This window comes from Eptatretus burgeri, chromosome 5, assembly GCF_056783735.1.
Source record: "Eptatretus burgeri isolate ZD-2024b chromosome 5, Ebu_testis_v1, whole genome shotgun sequence".
In the NCBI taxonomy this organism is placed as follows: Eukaryota; Metazoa; Chordata; class Myxini; order Myxiniformes; family Myxinidae; genus Eptatretus; species Eptatretus burgeri.
Window position 1 is genome coordinate 106989743 of NC_140965.1, and position 25961 is coordinate 107015703.

Consider the following 25961-nt stretch of genomic DNA (forward strand, 5'->3'; position numbering starts at 1 on the left):
GCATGACATCTTCTATTTGCACCTGCTTTTAGAAGTTTTTTGCAAGGTGAAAGAGATACCTTTTCTGGCTTGTGTTCATGCTTATGTGTATAAATTGTATTTGGTAGTCTGTCAAACTTTTCAGATACTCGGAATAATCCTCCAGTTGTCACTCTGTGCACTGGACTGAGTTCCGTTAAGCTGCCACCTCCTTCTTTCCTCGGCAGGTACATTCTCGGGATGCATTAATTTTTGTAGAACATTTTGTGGATAATAAGGAGTGTCCTTGTTCTGAAATCTAGTTTTCTGATTTCTGCTTTTGGCCAGTTTTCTATTCCACAGCTGCATTGTGTAACACTGGTACTGCTCCTTGGTTTCAGGCTTTGATTTTGTTTCTTGGAGAGAGTAATTGTTTTGTGCATTTTTATGACACATTTGGTGGCCCTCTTCAACTCCAATATATTTGTATGATGCTTTGTTGTCCAGCTCCACTATTGTTGTATTTATGTCGATTTTTAGGTTGTCTGTTTTTGGTGGTCTCCCTTGCACAAATGTGCACTTGGCAAACTTATGAAGGCCAAATTCCATTTGGATAGCATCAAAGTACCATTCCATTAATTTCAGTTGTTCTGTCAATTTTTTGTCGTTCAGTGCAAAGAGTTTTAAATCATCCATGGTAAGTAAATGTGTCACCTTTCTGGTTTCTTTGGACGTTCTTCTATTGATTGATGGGGTGTATTCATGTGCTTGCCCATGAATGAGGTTACTTTGTGAATCCTCAGCGAGGCAAAACAGGAGGGGGAAAAGCTGTCTCCTTGAAAGTTCCTGCGTCTTATCTTCACTCCTGCTATTTCGATCTTTCCTTCCGAGTGCTACAGGATTTGTGTGGCATTCCATAGATCCATCGCTTTCTCATTCAGGTTGATTATTTGGGAATTTATCTTGTAGATTTGCATGCACTTGATCATCCATGAATGTGGGACACTATCAAAAGTTTTTCTGTAGTCTATCCGGGCTTTGGACAATTTGGTTTGTTGTGTGCGTGTGTGTGTGTGTGTGTGTGTGTGTGTGTGTGTGTGTGTGTGTGTGTGTGTGTGTGTGTGTGTGTGTGTGTGTCCGCAACCATATCTCGGACATGTCTGGACCGATTTTATTTGTACTTGGCACAAAGACAACACATGAGGGTATACATATGCACGTCATTTGTTTTCAACATTAGATCCGAGATGGCAGACTGGCGGCCCTTTTAGTTGTAAAATAAACACCCGGTGTTGAACACATCCTCAAGCATTTCTCGGACATGCATTTACCGATGTTGTTCAAACTTGGTAAAAAAAAAAAAGAATGATGGCTGACATATACACGTTATTTTTTTCGTGATCAGATCCAAGATGGCAGATTGGCGGCCATTTTGTTACTTAAATGTTTCGCCAACTATTTCTCCGACATGCATGTTCGGATTGTATTCAAACTTGGCAAAAGCACAGCACATCATGGCAAACATATGCACCCAACTTATTTTTGCAATCTGACCACAGATGGCTGACTGGAAGACTGGCGGCAATTTTAGTTGTAAAAAACCCGATGTTGAACACATCCTCCACCATTTCTCAGACATGCATTTACTGATGTTGTTCAAACTTGGCACACAGATAATGAATGATGGCTTACATATGCATATCTTTTTTTTCTACATAAAATCCAAGGTGGCTGACCAGCGGCCATTTTAGTTGTACATAAATATGGGCAAGCCCTTTAACTCCAGACAGCAACATTATTAAAACAATGGGGGCTATGACGTTTTATGTCTTTTTTTTAAACTTGTTTCAATTGAATTACACATTTTAACGCTGTAGAACACAAATCACCTTTGTAGCACTTTCAAAACCCTTCCATATACCAGGACTTGGACAAAATATTGCAGCATTTTACATCATCACGACCAATCAAATTTGCTGCTCGTCGATCCCACCCATCTCCTTGTTTCTCAAGACAGCGTGGGGTATTGTGTTCTATGAACTCTCGTTATTATTACAACATGTCAGATCAGGAAGGTAAATATGAGGACTTGCAGTGGAGTTCACAGCTTGTCTTTTCCAACAAAATATTTTTTTCTATCATCACAGTTCAAATGTCCTTGAACTATTTTGACAACTTTGAGGATGATCATCCCTTGCCAAGTCCCTTCCACAATGCAACCTCTCTGGAGCCAAGCTTTCTCAGCATGAACTATGTGAGATTTAGATATCAGAAACCATAATATCTGTGGTTGGATAACATTGATGGGCTGAAGAAAAATTGCAGTACATTGTCTATGCACAGCAGATATCTGATGCTGTTGTGTTAACATCTTTGAAGACTATTATTGATGAACTTACTCATGCAGTTTTTTCCTGCACTGACTGGTTTTTACATTTTCACTCAAACAACTTCCATATCAGTTGACAAAAATGATACCTCTCCAGTTTTTGATGTCTTCTTCCGAGGAGTTGTTGTCATTGTGGTGCTGTGATCTATGATGTCATGAAACGTGAAGTAGACAAACATCACTGGGGAATGACCATCAAACCTGCAGTGTGTTTTTGGCCATCATGAGGTTGGCAATTCCAATCTTTCAAGTGATTGTTTACTTAGCTATTTGATCAGGCCTATTTCAAGTCTGCACATTTTCTGACAATCAAGTGTTAAGTTAAGTTATAGTGGCTCGTGGCTACATTACAAACAACTGCATGTAGCATACATGTTGTGCATATAAAATATTAGATCTGCATTTATAGACCATGAGTATTTTCAAAATTGACGTTGAGTCAAGTGAAAAGAAGGTCCACAGAATCAGAAATTAAACTTTTTTTTGATGTGATGATATTGTTTTGTAAATAATAACCAAAGAAATGAATGTGGTTTTTGATTCTAATAATTTTTGAGGTGTTGAAGTGAAAAGCCAATCTGGCTGGAATCGCCCCTAAAAATTCCAGAAAAATTTCTGATGAAGATACCTAAGATTACGACGACAGTCAAAATTTTGATCGAGAAGATGCTGTCAGACCATACATGTATGAACCCGAGTTGGAAATTGGGGATGACTGTTCATAAAATACCTGGCATTCACAACAATCGAGATAACATCGAAGAAAAACTCGGCAACAACAACTGGTAAGTTGTAAATCATAGCTGTAGAATGTGATAAATTTGGAATTTAGTGGTATTTTGATGAAACACTTTTCTCTAATTCTTGTAATAATGAAAAATGCGCTCATTTAAAAACAAAATGGAAGATAATTGTCAACACCAGCGGCATGAGTTATTGCCATACTGGGTGAGACTATCCTTACAATGTACATATACATGTAGTGAGTGAGTGATGTACACCAGGTTAATGAACACGAATTGAACATAACTCTACAACCGCATGGCAACAGTACGCTATTTAACCTTAGCTTCGGATGCTTTTCTGTCCTTTTTCTTTTTTTCCATTAGTTTAAAATGATATCAAATCTTCATGGGGATCGCGTCCATTTTTAATTGCTTCAATTGAAATTATTGTGTTTCTGTGTATAAAGCGTATGTAAGCTACACATAAACACAGGTCTGGAAGCAAAAGTGTTCTGAAGAAGACATAGTGGGTCACATGATAATGAAATAATCCCATCAGCGTTATTTTGGGGGTGGGACAACTGAGAATACAAGGACACCAAAAAACATAAAAATCTTCATTTCAAAAATAATGATTCAGTGTTAAGTGAAGCCATATTTGTTAATTAACCCGACCATGAATTTCTGTTTCTGTGGACCTCCAAAGCTATCGGTCTTCATGGCTCAACTCCTTGATAGGAGACATGGTGACTGAATAAAATGCACTTCAAAAGTGCCTTGTGTTCAATATGGAGAAGTAGAAGCTGATTATTTTTTTGAAAATTGATGTCTGAGACCAACAGAGCTCCACACAAGACCACACATCATCATCATATATCAGAGCATAAGAAGCTGTGGGTGAACATGATCATCAATATATATTTAACATATATATATGTGTGTGTGTGTGTGTGTATGTATATATATATATATATATATATATATATATATATATATCTCCTTCTTCTTCTTCTTCTTCTTCTTCTTCTTCTTCTTCTTCTTCTTCTTCTTCTTCTTCTTCTTCTTCTTCTTCTTCTTCTTCTTGTTCTTGTTCTTCTTCTTCTTCTTCTTCTTGTTCTTCTTCTTGTTCTTCTTCTTGTTCTTCTTCTTGTTCTTCTTCTTGTTCTTCTTCTTCTTCTTCTTCTTGTTCTTCTTCTTGTTCTTCTTCTTGTTCTTCTTGTTGTTCTTCTTCTTGTTGTTCTTCTTGTTGTTGTTGTTCTTCTTGTTGTTGTTCTTCTTCTTCTTCTTCTTCTTGTTCTTCTTCTTCTTCTTCTTCTTCTTCTTCTTGTTCTTCTTCTTCTTCTTCTTGTTCTTGTTCTTCTTCTTGTTCTTCTTCTTCTTCTTCTTCTTGTTTTTCTTCTTCTTCTTGTTCTTCTTGTTCTTTTTCTTCTTCTTGTTCTTGTTCTTCTTCTTCTTCTTCTTCTTCTTCTTCTTCTTCTTCTTGTTCTTGTTCTTGTTCTTGTTGTTGTTCTTCTTGTTCTTCTTGTTCTTCTTGTTGTTCGTCTTCTTCTTCCTGTTCTTGTTCTTCTTCTTGTTTTTCTTCTTGTTTTTCTTCTTGTTATTCTTCTTCTTGTTCTTCTTCTTCTTGTTCTTCTTCTTCTTTTTCTTCTTCTTCTTCTTCTTCTTCTTCTTGTTCTTCTCCTCCTTGTTCTTCTGCTTCTTGTTCTTCTTCTTCTTGTTCTTCTTCTTCTTGTTCTTCTTCTTCTTGTTCTTCTTCTTCTTGTTCTTCTTCTTCTTGTTCTTCTTCTTCTTGTTCTTCTTCTTCTTCTTGTTCTTCTTCTTCTTCTTGTTCTTCTTCTTCTTCTTCTTCTTCTTCTTCTTCTTGTTCTTCTTCTTCTTCTTCTTCTTGTTCTTCTTCTTCTTGTTCTTCTTCTTCTTCTTCTTCTTCTTCTTCTTCTTCTTCTTCTTCTTCTTCTTCTTCTTCTTCTTCTTCTTCTTCTTCTTCTTCTTCTTCCCATTCGGGGTCGCCACAGCAGATCATCCGTATGATCCGCATAGAGATTTGGCACATGTTTTACGCCGGATGCCCTTCCTGACGCAACCCTGGTCACCTCTTATGACACAGGGATATGGTACACCTATTTTAACCGGGGTATACACCGGCCCAGTATACTGGTACTCATTTCGCCGACCTCGGAAGGATGACAGGCTGAGTCAACCCCCTGGTGTATTAATTCAGTGGCCCAACGGGGCTTGAACTCAGGACCTTTTGGATCCCGAACCACTGCGCCAACACCAGGCTCATATCTATATATATATATATATATATATATATATATATATATATATATATATATATATATATATATATATATATATATATATATATATATATATATATATATATATATAGCCGGGGGTCGGTGGCGAGAGCGAACACACGAGGTGTGTTCAAAAAGAATCCAACCTTCATTTTTCATGCGTAAACAAATGAAGCTCGGGAGGTGTGGTTTGGTGCACGTATATAGGCGATCCTAATCGGTATGTGTGAATATTTTCCTGCCTGCAGAAGCTGTCAGTCGCCGACAGACCGCCGATGAGTGAGGAAGTGGAAGTGAGCGCCATCGGATTTTCGTTTTTGACAAAACGTCGGATCACTGTGGTCTCAGAGAGATCAGACAGGATGTCAGAGAGATCATGCTGTGTTGCATCGTTTGGGAATGTCAATATCTCTGACCTTGATTTCACAGATGATGGAGTCATCTTTGGGGAGACCCTTGAAGTGCTGAATGAGGAGTCGGAGCAGCTGGGATTACGGGTTTTCTGGGTCAAAACTAAGATCCAGGCTTTCAATGACATATTGGATGTTGCTTATCCTGTCTGTGTATGTATTTGTGGCGAGGATGTTGAGGTCACGGAAAGATTCACTTACCCTGGCAGTGATATTCATGTCTCTGCTGGCTGTGAGCTTGAGGTCAACAGACGTCTTGGTCAAGCCTGGGGAGTCATGGATTCACTGGATTATGGGGTGTGGTACTGCTGGTGCATGTGTGGGAGGATGAAAGTCCGAGTTTTTAGGTCCTTGGTGCTTCCAGTCTTGCTCTATGGATGTCATATGTCGACTCTGACCAAGGATCTGAGATGGAGACTTCATTCCTTTGATACCAGGTATCTTAGGAGAATCCTTGCCTATAGCTGGTCGGACTTTTTGTCCAACGAGCAGTTGATGAGAGAGACTGCATCATCGGTGAGCGTCAGCTGTGGCTGTATGGACATGTGGCTTGTTTTCCTGGCGCTGATCCTGCTCACCAAATTCTCTCAGCGAGGGAGCCTCGTGAGTGGAGGAGGCCAATGGGCTGACCACGTGTCTCGTGGTTGCAGCAGGATGATCAGCATCTCAAGGAGATTGGGATGGGCCAGGCATCTGCCTTGGGGATGGCCAGACGGAGGCCCCTGGAGTATCTTTGGAAAGTGGACGTAGTGACGCGCTGATCCAGTGCATGCTCCCTGACCTGCGCTGAAGATGAAGAGCATGGGAGGAGTCTAATATACTGTACCAGTCAAATATTTGGACACACTGATTCATTTAAGGGTTTTTATATATTTTTTACTATTTTCTACATTGTAGAATATTAGTGAAGACATCAAGACTTTTATATAACACATATGGAATTATGTAGTAACCAAAAAAAAGTGTCAAACAAATCAAAGTATATTTTATATTTTAGATTCTTCTGTCACCACCCTTTGCCTTCATGACAGCTTTGCACACTCCTGGCATTCTCTCAACCAGCTTCATAGGGTAGTCACATGGAATGCTTTTCCAACAGTCTTAAAGGAGTTCCCACATATGCTGAGCACTTGTTGACTGCCTTTCCTTCACTCTGCAGTCCAACCCATCCCCAACCATCTCAATTGGGTTGAGGTTGGATGATTGTGGAGTTAAGGTCATCTGATGCAGCACTCCATCACTCTCCTTCTTGGTCAAATAGCCCTTATACAGCCTGGAGGTGTGTTTTGGGTCATTGTCCTTTTGAAAAATAAATGATGGTCCCACTAAGCACAAACCAGATGGGATGGCATATCGCTGCAGAATGATGTGGTAGCCATGCTGGTTAAGTGTGCCTTGAATTCTTAATAAATTGCCGACAGTGTCACCAGCAAAGCACCCCTACACCATCACACCCCCTCCTCCTCCATGCTTCATGGTGGGAACCCCACATGCAGAGATCATCCGTTCACCTTCTTTGTTTCTCACAAAAACATGGTGGTTGGAACCAAAAATCTCAAATTTGGACTCATCAGACCAAAGGACAGATTTCCACCAATCTAATGTCCATTACTCATGTTTCTTAGCACAAGCAAGTCTCTTCTTCTTTTTGGTCTCATTCAGTTGCTGTTTCTTTGCAGCAATTCGACCATGAAGGCCTGATTCACACAGTTCCTCTGAACAGTTGAAGTTGAGATCTGTCTGTTACTTGAACTCTGTGAAGCATTTACTTGGGCTGCAATCTGAGGTGCAGCTAATTGGTGATTTCTGAGGCTCGTTGCTCTAATAAACTTATCCTCTGCAGTACAGGTAACTCTGGGTTTTTTCTTTCCTGTGGCGGTCCTCATGAGAGCCAGTTTCATCATAGTGCTTGATTAGATGTTTTTTGTGACTGCATTTGAAGAAACTTTCAAAGTTCTTAAAAATTTCTGGATTGACTGACCTTCATGTCTTAAAGTAACGATGGACTGTCATTTCTCTTTGCTTTGTTGAGTTGTTCTTGCCGTAATATATGGACTTCCACAGTACAGACAAAATAATGGTCTTTAACCAAATATGGGTATTTACCGTAAACCAACCCGACCTTGTCACAACACAACTGATTCGCTCAAGCACAACATTAAGAAGGAAAGAAATTCTCCAAATTAACTTTTAACAAGGCATACCTGTTAATGGAAAAACATTCCATGTGACTCCCTCGTGAAGCTGGTTGAGAGAATGCCAAGAGTGTCCAAAGCTGTCATCAAGGAAAAGGGTGGCCACTTTGAAGAATCCAAAATATACAATATATATTTGATTTGTTTAACACTTTTTTTTGGTGACAACATTATTCCATATGTGTTATTTCATAGTTTTGATGTCTTCACTATTATTCTACATTGTAGAAAATAGTAAAAATTAAGAATAACCTTTGAATGAGTTGGTGTGTCCAAACTTTTGACCGGTACTATATATATATATATATATATATATATATATATATATATATATATATATATATATATATATATATATATATATGAACTCTCTTGACCCTTGCAGAAATCATTGGCTTCATTCTGTCTACCTGGTCCCATTTTTTAATTTTTGACATCTTTGGTAATCGAACAAGACTACTTAAATGTAATAAGATGATCGATGGATCTCTTTCTATATTCTTTCATGTTCGATGCTTTGTGTCCAAAATATCAGCATAGTTGGCCTGTCTGTTGAGTGTGATGACATTCCATGTCATGATATTCATTAAGTGAAGAATAATGGTCCAAATTTCCGTGTAAATCTCGAGTGAATTAACTCTTTTCATGCGATTTTAGAATCATAATTCATATGCAGTGATAAATTCCGTATTCTTCGCGAAGGACACCGTGGGATCTTTGACTCTCACCCACTAATGCTGGCAGATGGAACACCCATCTGAGAGACAGCACACACATTGCTTCTGTACAATCACGTCAATCACTGTGGGTGTGAATTCTAGGCTTTGCTAATACATCAATTAGACAAATATCAGTTTGTCTTCAGTCATGGTTTTATTTATCCAAATGATGATTGACCACAATAAAGAAATACAACTTGTATGACAAATGAGAATGGGTAGCTTGATCCACCTTGATATAAACATGTCCAAGATGCAATCAAGCAGGCTGCTGACAAGAAACATACAAATACGAAAATACTAACCCAGTCAAGGCCATTTTTAAGCACATTACTCACGAATGCCGAATTTGGATCAAAGTACATCTTAATGGTAGAATACTCTTTACACATTTGAGGGAAATCATTAATACAGACTTTAGAAGTTTTGTACCATGATTACATTCCCTCATACAGCTTGGCTCTATGATAGAATCCGTAAATTGTGCGAACAGAGAAATTATTCGCATTCATGATAACGGAAAATGGCGTCACCTCTCTCTACTCAAGCCAACATAAAGCACAAAACTCCGATACATCTTTCATCAATATAAGTTTAGAATCGAGCAGCTTACACTGTAAGTATTAGTGTATGACTTGCACAAAGGCAAGAAAGGGTTGATATTAACACTACGCATGTATTATATAAATATACCCATCAGAGTTGGGGAATCCATGGAAACATTTTTTTCAAGATGGCCGCCCCAGTCGGCCATCTTGGATCCGGCCAAGCCCAAAATCAATAGGGTTCTTCCTTTTCAGGTGATACATGTGTGACCCAAATTTCAAATCGATATGGCGAACAGTTTATGAGTTATCGCACTCACAGCTATAAATGTTGACGCCCAGCCAGCCGGACGGACGGACGGACGACCCGGGTGACAACAATATCCCCCTTCCGCCACGCGGCGGGGTTAAAAACACTATTCATGAATGAAACGTTATACTCGCATATTTTGGTGGAAAACCCAGTTTACTGCACACAGGATTTTTTTATTCTCATTAACACACAATTTTGTGAGTGAGTAATTGACGAGTTTCTGTGACGTCGCACCTGCCGGGCAGACTCACAAGGAAGTGACGTCATTGGAAACCCATTCAATGATGAATTTCCATGATGTCGCATCTTTAGGGCAAAGCTGATGTCATTGGAAACTCGTCCATTCCTGACAATAGATGGAACCCTGTACAGGGAATTGGAATTTGGCTGAAGTACCAGTCCGAGACCTACCTTTTGTGAGAGACACCACGGCAATTCCTACATTGCAGAACAAAAAATATATCTCCCCTATGAACAACTATGTGCTCCTGATCCACACTCTCTGCCGGCAATGTACCTAAAGGAAGTTGGTTTGAGTCCGATTCCATCAAGAACCCGAGCTGGGAGCAAACAAGTCAAAAGGCCTTGCAATGTGCCAACTGAGCTATCCTGCCACTCAGCTGTTGGATATGGAAAAGTTTTGATTCCAAAACGAATTTGAGATCTTTTTAGCAGTTTATTAAAGACAAGTCCAACAAAACGGCCTCGTGTTTTATATCAATGTTGTGTGATGTTCGTGTGTTATCAAAGTGTTTGAATGCTGGCCAAACCCGGCGTATTTGTCCAATGTGTTATGGCGTAGAAGCCACAGCACACACAGATGTTGGGTGCATGTGCATGCTGAGACCATCGCACTGTGCAAAAACTGTTTCATGAGTTGCTTGCTGGTTTGTCTCAACATTTTGGCTCGAGTGCATGGAAGGTTTTCCGAAGACATCTGGACAGTGCTGAAATGTTTGAGGCTGCAGAATCATGCATTGCGGGCAGTGGTCGTGTTGACAATGATATAATATGGTCACTCTTTGGCAAAACCGATGAAACCCGGCATCATGGTTACAGGCTATATAGACAGCAGTTCATTGACCATGGTACCAAACAAGAAGTTTTCATTAATGTCACAAAAAATATTAAGGGTGCGACCTTGTGCCTTATCATTGAGCTTGCGCACATGCACAGGACAGAGTCTAAAATATGTTTTCAAACTAGTTTTAATCACCGTGCCTTATTCCAAGCCATAACACCAGAATGTTGCATTGCCTTCAGCTATGAAGAATGATATTCTGCTAATTCAGTGAATTTTATGCCAGATATCAAAACAGTCTCTTACTCATTGAACATTGGGAGTGTTGGTTTTTTTGGTTGATTACATTTCCTGTCATTTATATCCTTATTCAGGGCAATTGCATTTGTAAAAGAAAATGGGATGTTGAAAGCAGAATGAGAAACCTGCAATGGATATGTGGTGGTCTGAAGCATCATCATGATGTAATGGTTCTTCATCTGACTGATAAGAACAAACATTTTTTGTCACAATCCCTCTTCTTTAGCCACACTGGTAGAGGTGATTCCTCTTGGATTACGGATTACAAATTCATTGAAACACATCAACTCAGTGGAGAGATGACTATGGGTGTGTGGGGAGGAGGAAGAAGAGATGGAGAGATGGAGAGAGAGACGGACGGAGAGAGAGACGGACGGAGAGAGAAACGGATGGAGAGAGAGACAGACGGAGAGAGAGAGGCGGACAGAGACGGACAGAGAGACAGAGACGGGGGGAGGGGTGGGCAAATGAAGGTGATTGGAAGCGGTTAAGATGTTATTTCTTGCACTTTTTAAGCTCAAAAATCATGGAATCATTTGTCACTATTGTTCAAACTGTTCAGATATGGGTTGAAAAATTCAAGGAAACAAAGTGGAACATTTCTCAGAGTTGTGTTCCAGATGCAGTACCAGGAGGGTTGGGGTGGTCATTCTGTACTTTCTCATTTGCCATCTGTCTTTGGGTCAGGAAAACCTTGCTGAGCCAACTACACCAGTGGCTGCAAGGACTGTAGACCAGTACAAATACATAAAACGCTATACAGATGATAAAACATTTCAAAGTCTTATATTCGGACCATCCTGTCTGCGAGGTTGATGTGATCCAGATGCATAACCAACACACCAATGTCTGATGTTAGAAGGACAAGGCAATGAGATAGAATGTTGGGCATCCATGATTCAATTACCAATCACGAGCAGATGATTCAAGAGGGTGCTGGTCGGCAGGTAGAAGTTTATGACATTGCCAAGACCTAAAGCACATGTGCAACCAATCATTGAGGGAACGTTCTGTTCACAGAGCATCCAGTAAAATTGAAAGCAGAAAACTGCAGATGCTAGAGCTCAAGCTATACCCCACACAAATAGAATCTTCCAAAGGTCCTTCTGTACTGTGTCATCAACCTGCTTTCAATCTTTAAAATAATGGAATGAAATGCATACTGCACATTGGAAAAGATAGTTTTTCTCTTCGTGTTTATATCATATCCCTATTCCAACACTCCCGCAGAAAGCACTTTGTACTTTCAAAGTAAAATAACAACGAAGTTTAAAAACATTTGTTTACGATGCATCCCTGTTCGAGAAACTCTTCATAAAGTGTGTCGCAATCAAAAGAGTAAATAAACCAACAAATTCTGTATAATTATATTCCACCAACAAGTCAGCAAGCAAGTGCTTCGGAGGACTGGATGAGGAAAGAGGGCATTAAAAGGCCATGTGGACAACATTCAACGCATCTAGACTTGCATCGCATCATGATGTTCCCTTTCGTTGTTTAAATGATCGAGTAAAACAGAGGAGTCGTTATAAGATGATGCAAGTAAATAAACATGTTCAATTTATAATAAACCCATGACAGACCCTTTTTACCTTACCTCTCAAATCCCACTCTTTCTCAAATTGCAATCCCTTGCCTCAACATATCCATGCCACCCACACAAGCATAAGCTCTTTGTTTCAAATTGCTGTTTCATAAACTGAAAGGTTTTGTGTGAAAAGCACATCCTCCCTTCCTCTCCCAGAGTTTTTCTTGTTGTTGTTGTTTTTTTGTGGTTTTTTTTTGCTCTTTTTATTAAACCAGCACCACCATGTTCTTGCTCCTGTCAAAGTTTGGCCTCTTGAGTTTCATGGTTTAGCTCTGCAGGTTTACACTGTGAGAAGGAGACTTCATCTTGTTTCATATCATGCAGCCTATGGCTGCAAGTTGCGTAGTTTTCTGGAACTATTTGACGCAGTGCCCCTGCTACCAGTGAGGTGGTACTCATTTTGCTGACCTCGGAAGGATCTTAAGCCAGCCACCTTAACCGTTAAGCCAACACCAATGAGGAAAATGAATTTGAATAACAACCTCATTTTGGAGCACCTGTTGCTGTTTGCATCATTTCTTGGTGATGGGGTGAGGGAGGTGTGGGTGTTGTTTGCATTGATGCTACATTCAATTAAACTGTACTAACCGTGATGCTCCATGCCAGAATGTGAATTGCATTGAGGCACAGCCTTCAATGTGGTGATTATCAAATTTCATGTAGCAAGTTGCACGATATCAAAGGATATAAATAAACAATCTTCTTCTTTTATTGTATGCAGCACAAGGCTGCGGGGTAGCATCATTGGCCGTGGGTGCAGCTGGGCCGCTGGAACAAACAAATGAATTGATGTTTGACTCGTCAACTCTAAAATTATTCATAGTAAGTAAAATGTCCTTCATAACACCTCGTCATGTTTATTATGTATACTATAAAAGGAAAAGGAGCTGTGTTTGTGTGCGTGCGTATGAGTTCCACCCATTGGTTGGACAGTTCGCCTAACTACACCCACAGTCTCTGTACCACGGCCGCCAATCCTTGAGGAATCCTTTAGAATTACCCTTTATAATCCTTTAGAATTACCCTTTAGAATCCTTTAGAATTACCTTTTTCTCTCAAGCAGCACCTTTACCGCAGAGGTTATGCAGGTTTGATATTATTTCCAACTATTTTCTCAAATTGTTAGTTGAACAGGCAACTGTGAGACCAGTTTCTGTGAAGTCGGTAGTCGGTAATATCATGATAGTGGAGCAGAAAACGTTGGATATTCCTCTATTTTGATGTGAGAATGCCCGTTTGCCTTGGACGGTGAGCGGGTGGATGGTGAGAGTAAAGATGGGACAACTTTGGAAGGGGAAGTGGGGTGGGGAATGGGAGTTGAGGACTTTCGGGAGTGAAGGACATAGGAGGCGGAGAGCAAAGATAGGAAAGAGTTGAGAGGGTGAGGCTTTTTTGTTGAGTTGTGAGAATTGAATGTGTAAATTTACTCGCAGTAAAAATGTAATTGTGTGTGTGTATCCATGTGAGAGTGTATGTGTCACTGTGGGGGGGGGGGCTGCGTGGGAGGGGAGATGCAATCACCCTTCAGGGAATGTGCTAAATCCATGTTCAACTGGGGGCACCTTACTGGTGGATGGGTCTCCAGCTGAATGTCCCATCCAATGAACGTCCCAGGACGTTTCAATGATTTTGAGCGCCCTGATCTACTTGGTATCAAGGTGTGAAAGGTGTGAGGCATGGGTGTTGTCAGGGAGACAAGGAAGAATTTTATGGGCATCTGTGATGATGGATTCAATGTCTTTACTCATCAATGCAAGTAAAGTAATTTGAACCTTTAAGAGAATCTGTTTGCAACATTTTTGTGTAATGCAAAGATGTTGACTGACTTCCAAATTGACAGGCAAATGGTAGGTTTGGCACAACAGAAAGAGGATGCACAAGAATGGCAGAGTAGGTTTTTAAGACCTATGTGCTGAGTCCATCTGGTCCAGTTAATCAAAGTCACATGATGCCAGAAACATCTTCAGGAGCAGTTGGGTGTGAGTTGGTAAGTTACGAAATGGGAGCCAACCATTGAGTGTGCAAGATTTGGAAGCAAAAATAAAGTTGAGACGTTGCCTTCTCACAAGCAGAGTCAGCTATGGTGCCCTTTGAAGTTAAGAAAGGGATAGAGGAGGAGTCCACACCAGAGATCGACTTGACAAGGACCTGCTGGGACTTTTAGAAATGACACAGGTTTGAGAGTACAGCCTTGAGGTTGGACAGATGTCATTTTCTGGCTCTCCTGAGAGTGGACACACACTTGTTGCAGGCTTTGTAGAATTACCTTAGATTACATTCAGTTAGATTTGCCATCCATGAATTTAAGGCAGGTTGTTTGAAGGCAACTGCCTCCTCACATGATTCCTTCTACCCTGGGCGAGAGGTTGGGTATGATAGCTGCGAATGAGATGGGATAAATGTGTGTGTGTGTGAGTGTGTGTGTGTGTGAGAGAGAGAGAGAGAGAGAGAGAGAGAGAGAGAGAGAGAGAGAGAGAGAGAGAGAGAGAGAGAGAGAGAGAGAGAGAGAGAGAGACAGACAGACAGACAGACAGACAGACAGACAGACAGACAGAGAGAGACAGAGAGACAGAGAGACAGAGAGACACTGACACTGACTTTTTGGAGGATTTCCCAGGTAGCATCAATATTGAGGTATTGCAGAGTTTGAAAACCAATGTTGATATGAGAGAGCAGCTTGCAGTCCCTGCCAGTTGGCCTGATCTGAACTGCAAGACTCTTTGGCGCTGAGGTAACTCTCTGACAACGTGAGTATTTCAATGTTTTTTTTTTCTTTTTTTTTAAGGAATGACTTGAAACAACAAAGGATACAGAGTTTGCGGCTGACTTTGGAGGCCAGCTTTGCGCTTGTGATGGTCGGGCCAGGAAAGATAATGGCCGATTGTGAGGCTCAGATGTTCACGAGACCGAGCCTCCGGTGACTAACCATGGGAAATAGATATCTGGGTCAGTTTTCTGATCCTTCCAGAATGACGTTTCGAGACAGAGATTTCCCAGCATTGAAAGACATGTTTCGTTTATCAGATCAGAATCTAATCAATTTCAAATCAGCAGAGAGCGATGACGCATCTGCCGGCTCTCAATGGGCGGGATGAGGGTACCGTGTGACACAATGTGGACGCATCCACAAAAAGGATGAGGAGGGTTTTCCAGATCATTGTTTTTGAATGAAACAACAAATTTCCAAGTGACACTTAAAACATTTCAAAATGTTTATTTTTCATCAAAAAGTATAAATCTTTGTGTCCACATTGAGTCTGGTGTTCTGGAATAATATATACATATACATGTACATTAAACCTTTGACAAAAAAAATTGTTTTTGACTTATAAATATAGTGAACAAACGATATTTTTTTTAACTAAAAAAATCAATTTTAAAATCATCTCATCAATGTTTTGTTCTTAATATCATGAATAACAAAAGGGTTGTAAGTTAGAGCTGACATACATTATAAGGCCGTCAGTGTTGGCCTGTTTGGCAGCTGCATAAGAATCGTTGGCAGAAGCCTAAACAGTAGCTAAAAGGAAACTAGGAAACAGTGAACAGCACAAACTTCGGGACTCACCCACCTGCACAAAGCCCAATCCTCGACGCCCACTCTTCTTATTCTACCTTCATCTCCTCTTCCATATAACGTCCTTACCTTTCTGAGATGCACAGAAGTGACGGAATAGGAACATTTTTTTTTCCTCGACAAGTGTACAATCGGTACAAATAAAATCGCCGATGTTACCGTAACATTTGGAGGCGTTTCTATCGCTGGGGAAGGTTGTGGTCGCTTTGTGGTGGATGGACATGTTTCTTGAAAAATATTTTCATTTTCACTGCCCGGTGTGTTTGCATCGTACGTCTGCCAGGAGCACGTTCCCAGCCACATTCTAACAGCATATATGCAATGCCATATGGATTTAATCACAAACTTTGTAATGGAAATTGAGCATTTTTATACTTCAGTGAGATGGCAACTCATCAATGGAAAGCATAAACATGGAGTGTTGTCATGATTTCAAGTCATGTTTCGAGCCAAATCATGTTATGGTCCCATATCTCCACGAAGGCCGTGTGTTCCGCAGGTCGGGTTTTTCATTTTACTCAAAACAAAATCTTACATCTTCTTTCCCAATTTTTGCTGCTTTTTCTCATAATTATGCATTCTTCACAAGTTTTTGGAATTTAATTCCTCAAAATGATATCACGGCATCTCAACATTGCTGGTACGGGGGTGTATGAGAAGTTTTTGTGCGGTAAAAATCTGCATCATTTGATTTTCTATGCACAGTCAAACCATCATGACTTACCATGTATTGTTGTGTTTCAGGCCAGCCGAGTGTTTGCTTCCAGGGTGGAGAGGATTTTGCATGTGATAGCGAAGAGGACGTCGATTGTCCCATACGCCCACCCACCGGTTTCATTGACCACTGGGCATCGGAGGCTTTGGCTTCCCACGATGACCAAAAGCACTGCCCAGCCCGATCCGTTTTGGGAATGCCATCTGTGCACAAGGTATTTTCAATAATATCTTTTCATTCATTCATCCATCTTTTCATAATGCATTTGGAATTAAACTAGCTATTCATGGGAGTGGTTGTTTTGAGTAGTTAAAGACTTGTTTCTTTTATTCCACTGGCTGGTGTGTGGGTTCGATTCCATTAGCTGCTCACACACATGCCAACCCACATTTGGCAAACTGTCTGAATATGCTAAACACTTTTGGAGGCCTTTATACTTTCAGCGACTGTAATAGGCTGGTTAAGGTTTGAGTCATTGAGGAGGTACAATAGGTTCCTGATTAGATTAAGAAGTATGTTTGATCGACGATTCATCTTCACAAATTTTCTGGGAATAAGAACCTTTTTTAAAATAAAAAATTGTGAATTTGAATAACACGAAAAGTTAATGGATTTTACTTTGCATAGAATCCAATTTTACCTACACATGTATGAAAAGTATGTGAAAATGTCCTCAACCTTTTTTTAAAGCCCAATTAAAAAAATTTTTTTTATTGTTATTGTCCAAGAAGTATGGGGTCGATGAAGATTGAAGAGAATTACGATTACGAGCAAGAGATGGCGAGAACTGTGCCTCCAGACTCAGCAGTCTAATGGTTTGAGTGTCAGCTCTGAGTCTGGGAGGTCAGCGTTTTGAACTCAACCTCAGCCGAGTCGCACCATAGACTTTAAAAATAGTACGTGGTGTTCCTTGCCTGATGCTCAGCTTTTCAAAAGAATAGAGCACAGACAAACAACCATAGGTTGCCAATAATTGTGCATGCTTTGTGGGCCTTGATGCCTCCTCCTGTGTGGAAGGTCGTTGTAAGTTGTAAAGGAATTCGTATTAAACAATCATTGCAGATTGATTAAGTTAATTAAGTTGTAGTATTTTATCAGCTCCATTCTGCTCTTACTCCTCCTGCTCTCTCACTTCTAAAGCCCAGCCATTGCCCATCCAGGTCACCCTTCCCTGTTACCCTCCCCAAGTCTAAAACCAAGGTTCATCTGCATTCTTTTATAGCTCTCTTTACTTGCTTATGAAACAGTCTTCCTTTCTTGAGCTTTTCCTGAAAATAATTTTAAGTCTGCTGCTCACCACCTCCTCATGGCCTATCTCATATCCAACACTGAGCTTCATTACACCTGCTCAAACTATTCTTCTCCCCTTCTGCAATTCCTTTCCTTGTGCTGTGGTGCTTTCATTTGTTATCACCCCCACTGTTTTCCTTTTTCTCGATTCTGTCTTTATACTCTGACCACCCTTATTCTGCTCTTTCATGAGCCTCAATATCTGCATTTAAATGTGTCTCCAATTGGAGTCACGATCGCTGCACCTTTTTTTTTGTTGTTGTTGTTCTTGGATACCTTGTCCAGGCTCTCCTTGGTCGTCAGTCAAACACCTCTCTGGGTTTCTAATTTATTTCCTTTCCAACTGTTGTTGCTCAGTCGCTCTCGGGGTATTAAAACGTCTCGTCTTTATACAGTTCATCATTATAGGTATCATCATCTACTTTGCAACCAGAGACCTATAGTCAGTAGCACAGGATAGCGTGTCCCATCATGAAATCTGAACCAATTGGAGGATTTTGAAATTACTTAATTGCACAGTAAGTCAGATGTACTGTTTCTAAAGAGAAAATGAGAACATGAGAGTTACCTGATTTGAATTGTGTTCTTTAAACTCTAATGATCTCTTTCAGAACAGACCATTATTGACATTGCTGCCGAATGTCTGTTGCTGGGAGATCGGTGCACTTCCCTACTTTACAAAATGCATTGAGACAGACGGATCCCAAATTCATAGACACATAAATGAACCAGACTCAAGATGCTGCCAGGTGGAAGGTTAGTTAACAAACCAGACTCAGTGGTGTCATGGTTAGAGTGCCCGTTCTGAGTCTGGGAGGTTGGTGGTTTTAACCCTGATCGAGTCATACCAAAGACTTGAAAAAAGGTATGTGCTGCTTCCTTGCTTGACGCTCAGTAGCTACAAAGATAGAGCATGGACAAGCAACCATAGGTTGGCAAACATCGAGCAGGCTTTGATGGGCCTTTTGGCCTCCTACTGCATTCCTTGTATTAGGGAATGAAGTGTAAGTGAAGGTTAGTGTGGATGACATCACTGGAAAGGATGGAACAATGTCAGTGAGGATCAAAGAATGTTGGATGCCATGAGGTTGCGACAAATTGTCCAAACAGAGCATCCCAATGCAATCTCATTGTTTAACATTCAGAGGATATGACCATTGTTGTGCTCTATGGAGGAGTGTCTTTTGAAATTGAACGGACAAGATGGAAGCTCAACTTCTTATCGCCAGACAAGATCGGTATTTAATAATTGTGAAAAAGGAAACTTCTATTTTTCAAACAATGATTGTTCGCACAGTGGCAATTACTGCATTCATTTGCTGAGGTCTCGAGATAAACTTCCTCAAACCTCAAGCCAGACAATTCTAGTCCAATGCAGGGTGAAGACCTCATTCAACTCAGGTTAAGGGATGTTTGGTATTCTCATCATCACACATGCCAAGTGTGGGTTGGTGAGAGTTTATGGCCACGGGAATGAAACCCGCATCAGTCAATGGAGAAAGGAACAAGTCTCTAACCAGTCAGCCAAAGATCCGACTCAAGATATCACGATGTCTGCAAAATAGATAAACCATGGCTTTGGCACGAATAAGTGGTAATGGAACAAATTCACACTCTCCTTACAAGATTATCTTTATTACATTAATTGTCATTTTCATCTTTGGTGGATTCACTCCATGCTTTTTTTTTAGATAGCATGCGCAGTCAGTGTTTTCCACCCTTGTGATTTGATTATGAAATCAAATAGCCATTATTTTGGTCAAAGTTCAGTCTCTCTCCATCCAGTGCATGAGGTTAGAAAATCTGACAATGCATTCTATCCAACCTGGCTATAGTTTATTTATGTTCACCACATGTTATGTTATGTTCCTGGCTAGTTATGGCTAGTTATGTTCACCACATGGCAAGACGGTTCAAGAGCAGTATCATTTTTGACTCAGCCCTTGGAGTGTGATATCAAGGTCAAATAATAATAAATGCAATTATGGGCACATTTTGAAACATTTTTTGAAATGAAACTTTACATATGCCATCAACTTTGGGGAGTGCATGAAATTCAGTTCCTTCAGAAAGTATTCGCACCCCTCGACTTTTGTCACATTTTGTTGTGTTACATCCTGAATGTAAAATTGATTATATATATATATATATATATATATATATATATATATATATATATATATATATATTTTAATTGTCAAAGATCTACAAATACCCCATAATGATAAAGTGAAAACATGTTTTTTGGAATTTTTTTACAAATAAATAAAAAACTGAAAGGCTGAAATGTCTTGTGTAAATAAATATTCAAACCCTTTGCTGTGACCCTCCAGATTGAGCTCAGGTGCATCCAATTTCCAATGATCATCATTGAGATGTCTCGACAACTTGATTGGAGTTCACCTGTGGCCAATTCAATTGATTGGACATTATTTAGAAAGAAACATATCTTTGTATATAAGGTCTCACAATTGACAGTACATGTCAGAGCAGGAACTCCACCATGAAGTGCCAGGAACTGTCCGTAGAACTCGAAGATAGAATTGTGAGGAGGAATAGATCTTGTGAAGGGTATAAAACAATTTCTAGAGTGTTGAAAGTTTCCAAGATCACAGTGAGCTCCATCATTAGGAAATGGAAGGAATATGGAACTACCCAGACTCTTACTGGAGCTGGCTGTCTGACCAAACTGAGCAACCGGGCAAGAAGGACCTTGGTCAGGGAGGTGAACAAGAACCCAATGACCACTCTGACAGAACTACAGAGTTCCTGGGCTGAGATGGGAGAACCTGCCAGAGCGACAACAGTCTCTGCAGCACTTCACAAATCTGGGCTTTATGGGAGAGTGGCTCGACAGAAGCCACTCCTGAGAAAAAGGCACATGACAGCACACCTGGAGTTTGCAAAAAGGTGTGTAAACGACTCTGAGAGCATGAATCAAAAGATTCTGTGGTCTGATGATATGAATATTATAATGTTTTGCCTGAATGCAAAACACTACATCTGGCAGAAACCGAGCACAGCTAATCACCCATCTAACACCATCCCTACCGCAAAGCATTATGATGGCAGCGTCATGCTATGGCGATGCTTTTCAGCGGCAGGGACTGGCAGACTTGTAAGGATCGAGAGAACAATGAATGGAGCTAAATACTGTTCAGGCAAATCCTTGAGAACCTGCTTCAGAGTGCAAAATACTTTGGACTGTGGCGTTGATTTATATTCCAACAGGAGAATGTCCCCAAGCATACAGCCAAAGCAAACACTGGAATGACTTCAGAACAAGACCGTGAAAGTCCTTGAGTGGCCCAGCCAAAGCCGAGACTTGAATCCCATTGAGAATCTTTGGAAAGACTTGAAGGTTGCTGTTCACCGACACTCCCCATCTAACTTTTACTTTCTGAAGGCACTGTATATAACGATGTTTTTGGATGTGACCCCCGGTTCATGCCACAGAGGGTAGGGACTTAAGGGTACAGGGGTCAAAACAGAAGAAAACATTTTTTAACTCAAAAATCTTTCAACTTTGCTTTCGGTGGGAAATGTGGGGATTTGTGATGATACGCCATCAACTTCGCTCTCGTCTTTTCTTGTTGTACAGCACACGACTATTGTTTTTGTGTCATTCAGTATTCGGCCTACATTGTTGTATCATTCTTTTGATTTGCTGACAAGCGAGCACAGTGGCAGTGCACTTGTCGTTTGGCTGTCTAGTCTTGGGCTTCGAATCCTGGCACAATTACCATATCATCCCGACGCTTCCCATGCTTTGTATTCCATAAATAAGTACACACTCCATTAGTTTGGGCATTAAGCTGACTTTCCTATCTCCAAGCATTTGCTGGTGGATTGCACCAATGAGTATGTGATACTTCAGAGGGGATATAAAGCTGGCTGTCACAGCTGCCAGCATTTGCTGGTGAATTTCTCACCGTGTTTTTGAAATATAGTTGTGCCCCAGCATAATTTTATATTCCTGCCCTAATTTGCAAGGAAAGGGGAGCTTGTGGGTGGGTGGGCACACGGCTTAACCACCAGACATTACGTATTCAGTAGCCAAGTATTGCACATGTGAGATAACTTTCTGATGGTGCCAAGATGGTCTCTGAATGTTTGCATGTGATGTTGAATCATGCTTTGCTGTACTATACCACCATTTCGTTAGTGAGACGGTGATGAAGAGCACATAACCATCATCATTGATGTTGGTTGGCTTCAGTAACCCGGGGTTCTCTTAGAGCAGGTCTGCAGTACCGCGAAAGTGTGACTACATTGGCACTCGAGTTAGAATAGTGCAATGAATAATTTTCGAACGATCGCAGAAAGCAGCATGTGGGAAAACAATGCCGATTTTGCACACGGATTCAGGGACAGAGAAGAGCTGCTCAGCTCAGACGTACATCAACTTTTTCTTGGTGCAGCACATTGTAGCAGTTGGGGCTGTTAGGATAGCCTAGAGGTATGCACACTCACCTGTGAGCTGTCTAGCCTGGGATCGAATCTTGGCCCAGCGATAAACTGCCAGACTGGTGCTTCACAGGCAGGGTGAGGTATCAATGTGTCTGCTGTCCCTCTGATGGAAGTTAAACTCGGTTTTCCATCTGCCAGCATTGGTTTGTGGACTTTAAAGATCCCACGGTGTGCTTTGTGAAGAGTGTGCCAGCACCTTGGCCAAATTTCAAATTCCTGCTGTAACCTACAGGGGGGAACTGCATCAGTGGCACAGCTGTGCTCCGAGCAAATGATGGTACCATTCTAGCATATGAAACTAGAACGGCAGTCGGTAGAGCACATACCTCCACCAGGCTGAACAGTTTATGTTTTGTATCCCCACTGATAGGCCGGATCTGGATCCGGACCTGAATCAAAATTGAATCAGCTTGTTCTTGTCACCTACCCAACTCATCCACCAAGTTTTGTCATCACTCGTCCACAACTTTTTGAGACATCATGATATATATATATATATATATATATATATATATATATATATATATATATATATATATATATATATATATATATATATATATATATATATATATATATATATTGCTTTTGGCCCCATCTCTCGATGGTGAAGAATCACTTAAAAATAATTCTCATAGCTGGATCCGGATCTTCAGCAAAATCTAAACAATTCGTCCTGTCACACACCCAACCTGAGCACCAAGTTTTGTTTGTATCCCTCCATAACTTTTTGAGATATCCTGCTCACATAAAAATAGACAGGGGTGAATGCAAATCTCCATCAACCTTCGATGGCACAGGTAACCAGGTGAGTTCCCTTTGCTGTAAGGATAGATGGGCCACAAACAGGTATGTGTGTGTATATATATATATATATATATATATATATATATATATATATATATATATATATATATATATATATATATATATATATATATATATATATATATATATATATATATATATATATAATTTTTAATTTGTGTGCTTCATGAATGATGTTGACTGTGCATTGTCCACTTCATACTGAGTGAAAGACATGTTGGCAAAGACAGAATAAACAATGCTCCTTGTACAGTGTTATGTAACATATACTAAACTAGCCATACAAAGGTAAGAACGATTTAGGTATCTCAAATACGTACAGGCCAGCCAAGGGTTAGGAAGATAACCAGAGTGTGTGTGGCCCACAAAACTTATTTTGAACTAATCTGATGTGCCTGTCTTGAACGTATCATTTTCTGACCGAAATTATGCGGTGCTAAGGGTAACTAACTTCTGCGTTTTTCCTCTTTTTTTTGGTTTTTCTCTTGGAAGCCATGCCGGAGCCGGAGTCTGGATCAGCCAAAGAGTTTAAAGCAGTGGGCTTGGTTCCCTTGCCCAGAAGCTCTCTCGAAATCCTTCCAGCAGCCCCCGATCTCAGTGTGGAACCCCCACACAAATGGCAACAAACCCTTCTGGCTCAAGGTGAGCTTTGATCGGCCATTTGTTTTTTGGGCTTTCTGCCCCCCTCCTTGTCACGCTGGAAATGGTCATGACCTCGGCAAACATGCCTGCAAAACATCGCTCCAGAAGGGGCTGTGGGAATGGTGCAGAACGAAATCTGCTAACCCTTCTCTTGACCTGTCGTGAACCTCCTCCGTGACCAACAGGCAGATTGACTTAGCCGTGTGTAACCGCACTGCTTTCGTAGATGCGACTAAGTGGGTGTCATTTTGTAAGAAGAAGTATTTTGTTTATTTTTCCCTGAGTGGAGGGCTTGCATTCATCTACCTGCTTTGCAGCTGAGATTTAGACATAGTTTGCAGTAAAATCATTCGCAGGTCTATTTTCCACAGATGAGCAATATTTGAGATAAATATTTAACACACAACCATTCACGAAATATTTGTGTGCGTGCGTGCGTGTTGGCAGGGTGAGTTCAAGTATAGTATATCGATCCAATTGTATTATTGTATTCTTCAACTGATGTCGGTACTGTTTCACATGTAATGCAATGATAATTGTTTCTCTTTGAGAAAGCTGACATTGGTTGTGTGTCTGTCTCTGAGTTATCAAGACTGGGTCTGATTTACATACAAGGAACTTTTGGTGCAGGAAGAGGCCATTTGGCCCATCATGCCTTTCGATACACCAGCCCCAGCTATTTGAATTGAAATCTGAATTTCAGCTCGAATTTTGTTGCTCTTCTATCGGGGTATTACAAATCTCCATTCGCTTTTAAGCAAAAACCTTAGCTTGGCCATCCGTGCCAAACAAAGGTCTCGAGCATGTTCAAAGTACAGTGCCATGTTATCTTTCAAACAAATTTTATCGACCATTCAGACAGTACCATGTCCACATTCCTGTGTTCTGCAGGTTAGGAACATTGCTGGTCATTGAGTACCTCCGTTATGAAAAAATAGTGTATCTGCAGCTGCTGTTTCAGGATCGCTATTGAATCCATTCACATCGAGGTGGAGCGCCCTCTGCTCTCCAGAGAAACCTGGTTGCAAGAGAGATGCATTAATGGCAAGGAATGTTGAAATGAGAATAATTTTGTGGAATAAGTTAAACTCGATTCCATTACAAGTAAAATCCTATTTCATTGGAAGGATGTTGAAGGACCATTTAGCAATTTGTAAAGTAGGGAAGCTAATTACACGACGTAACTGGAACGTCACTTGGTAGAGCGCATACCTCCGCCAGGCTGAGAAAGTCTGCTCGCATCCTGCTCACAATAACTTTTGAGATATCCTGACCATAGACAGACAAACAGACAAACAGGGGTGAAAACATAACCTCCGTCCACCTTTGCTGTTGGAGGAAACCCCTGTCAGGCCTTTAAATTAACACCAGGTAGGATTGACTCAGCCTGTCATCCTTCTCTCTTTGACGTACATCTACATGTCATCCTTCTACAGACATCTACATGTTCTACATGTCATCCTTCGACATACATATACATAAGAGAGGGCCATTTTCTCCATCAAGCGAGTGCTACATGTACAATGTACATTTACATTAAAATATTCACCATTTACTTAATTTTTTTAAAAAAACTCCATATTACGAGCATTTGCTTACTATATAATACAATACTGAGCTTGTATTTGTCATTCATATATGTGCATCTCTCTGCTGACCTGGAATCTATTACAACCATTTGTCTGATAAATGAAACATGTCCTTCAGTCCTGAAAAATCTCACAGTTTCACTCTATTGCTCCATGTGAATCATCAAACGAACCCTCCTTGGGCATTCACTGGAAGAGGTTCAGTCTCTTGAAATTCTATGCCTCACCATGAGCCCTGACCTTTCCTGGGCCGACCCCATTGCAAAGCTGGCCTCTCATGTCAGCCACATAAAACTGGGAATCCTCCATTGATCCAAGTCCTTCTTTGGAAAAATCAGATCCTTACAGTCTGCAACATATTTGTCTGCAGCTCAATTGAGTGCTCCT

General features: G+C 40.6%; 1 protein-coding gene across 4 annotated transcripts in view; it reads left to right on the plus strand.

Annotated features, from left to right (window-relative positions):
- Positions 1-25961, plus strand: part of LOC147027119 (pappalysin-2-like) — a 510774-nt gene that overhangs the window by 164379 nt on the left and 320434 nt on the right. For all 4 annotated transcript variants that reach the window (XM_085883283.1, XM_085883284.1, XM_085883285.1 and 1 more), the window contains exons 12-13: positions 16785-16969; positions 23836-23985. In XM_085883283.1, coding sequence (XP_085739409.1) covers positions 16785-16969; positions 23836-23985 — 335 coding nt within the window. The remainder of the gene's footprint in view (positions 1-16784; positions 16970-23835; positions 23986-25961) is intronic.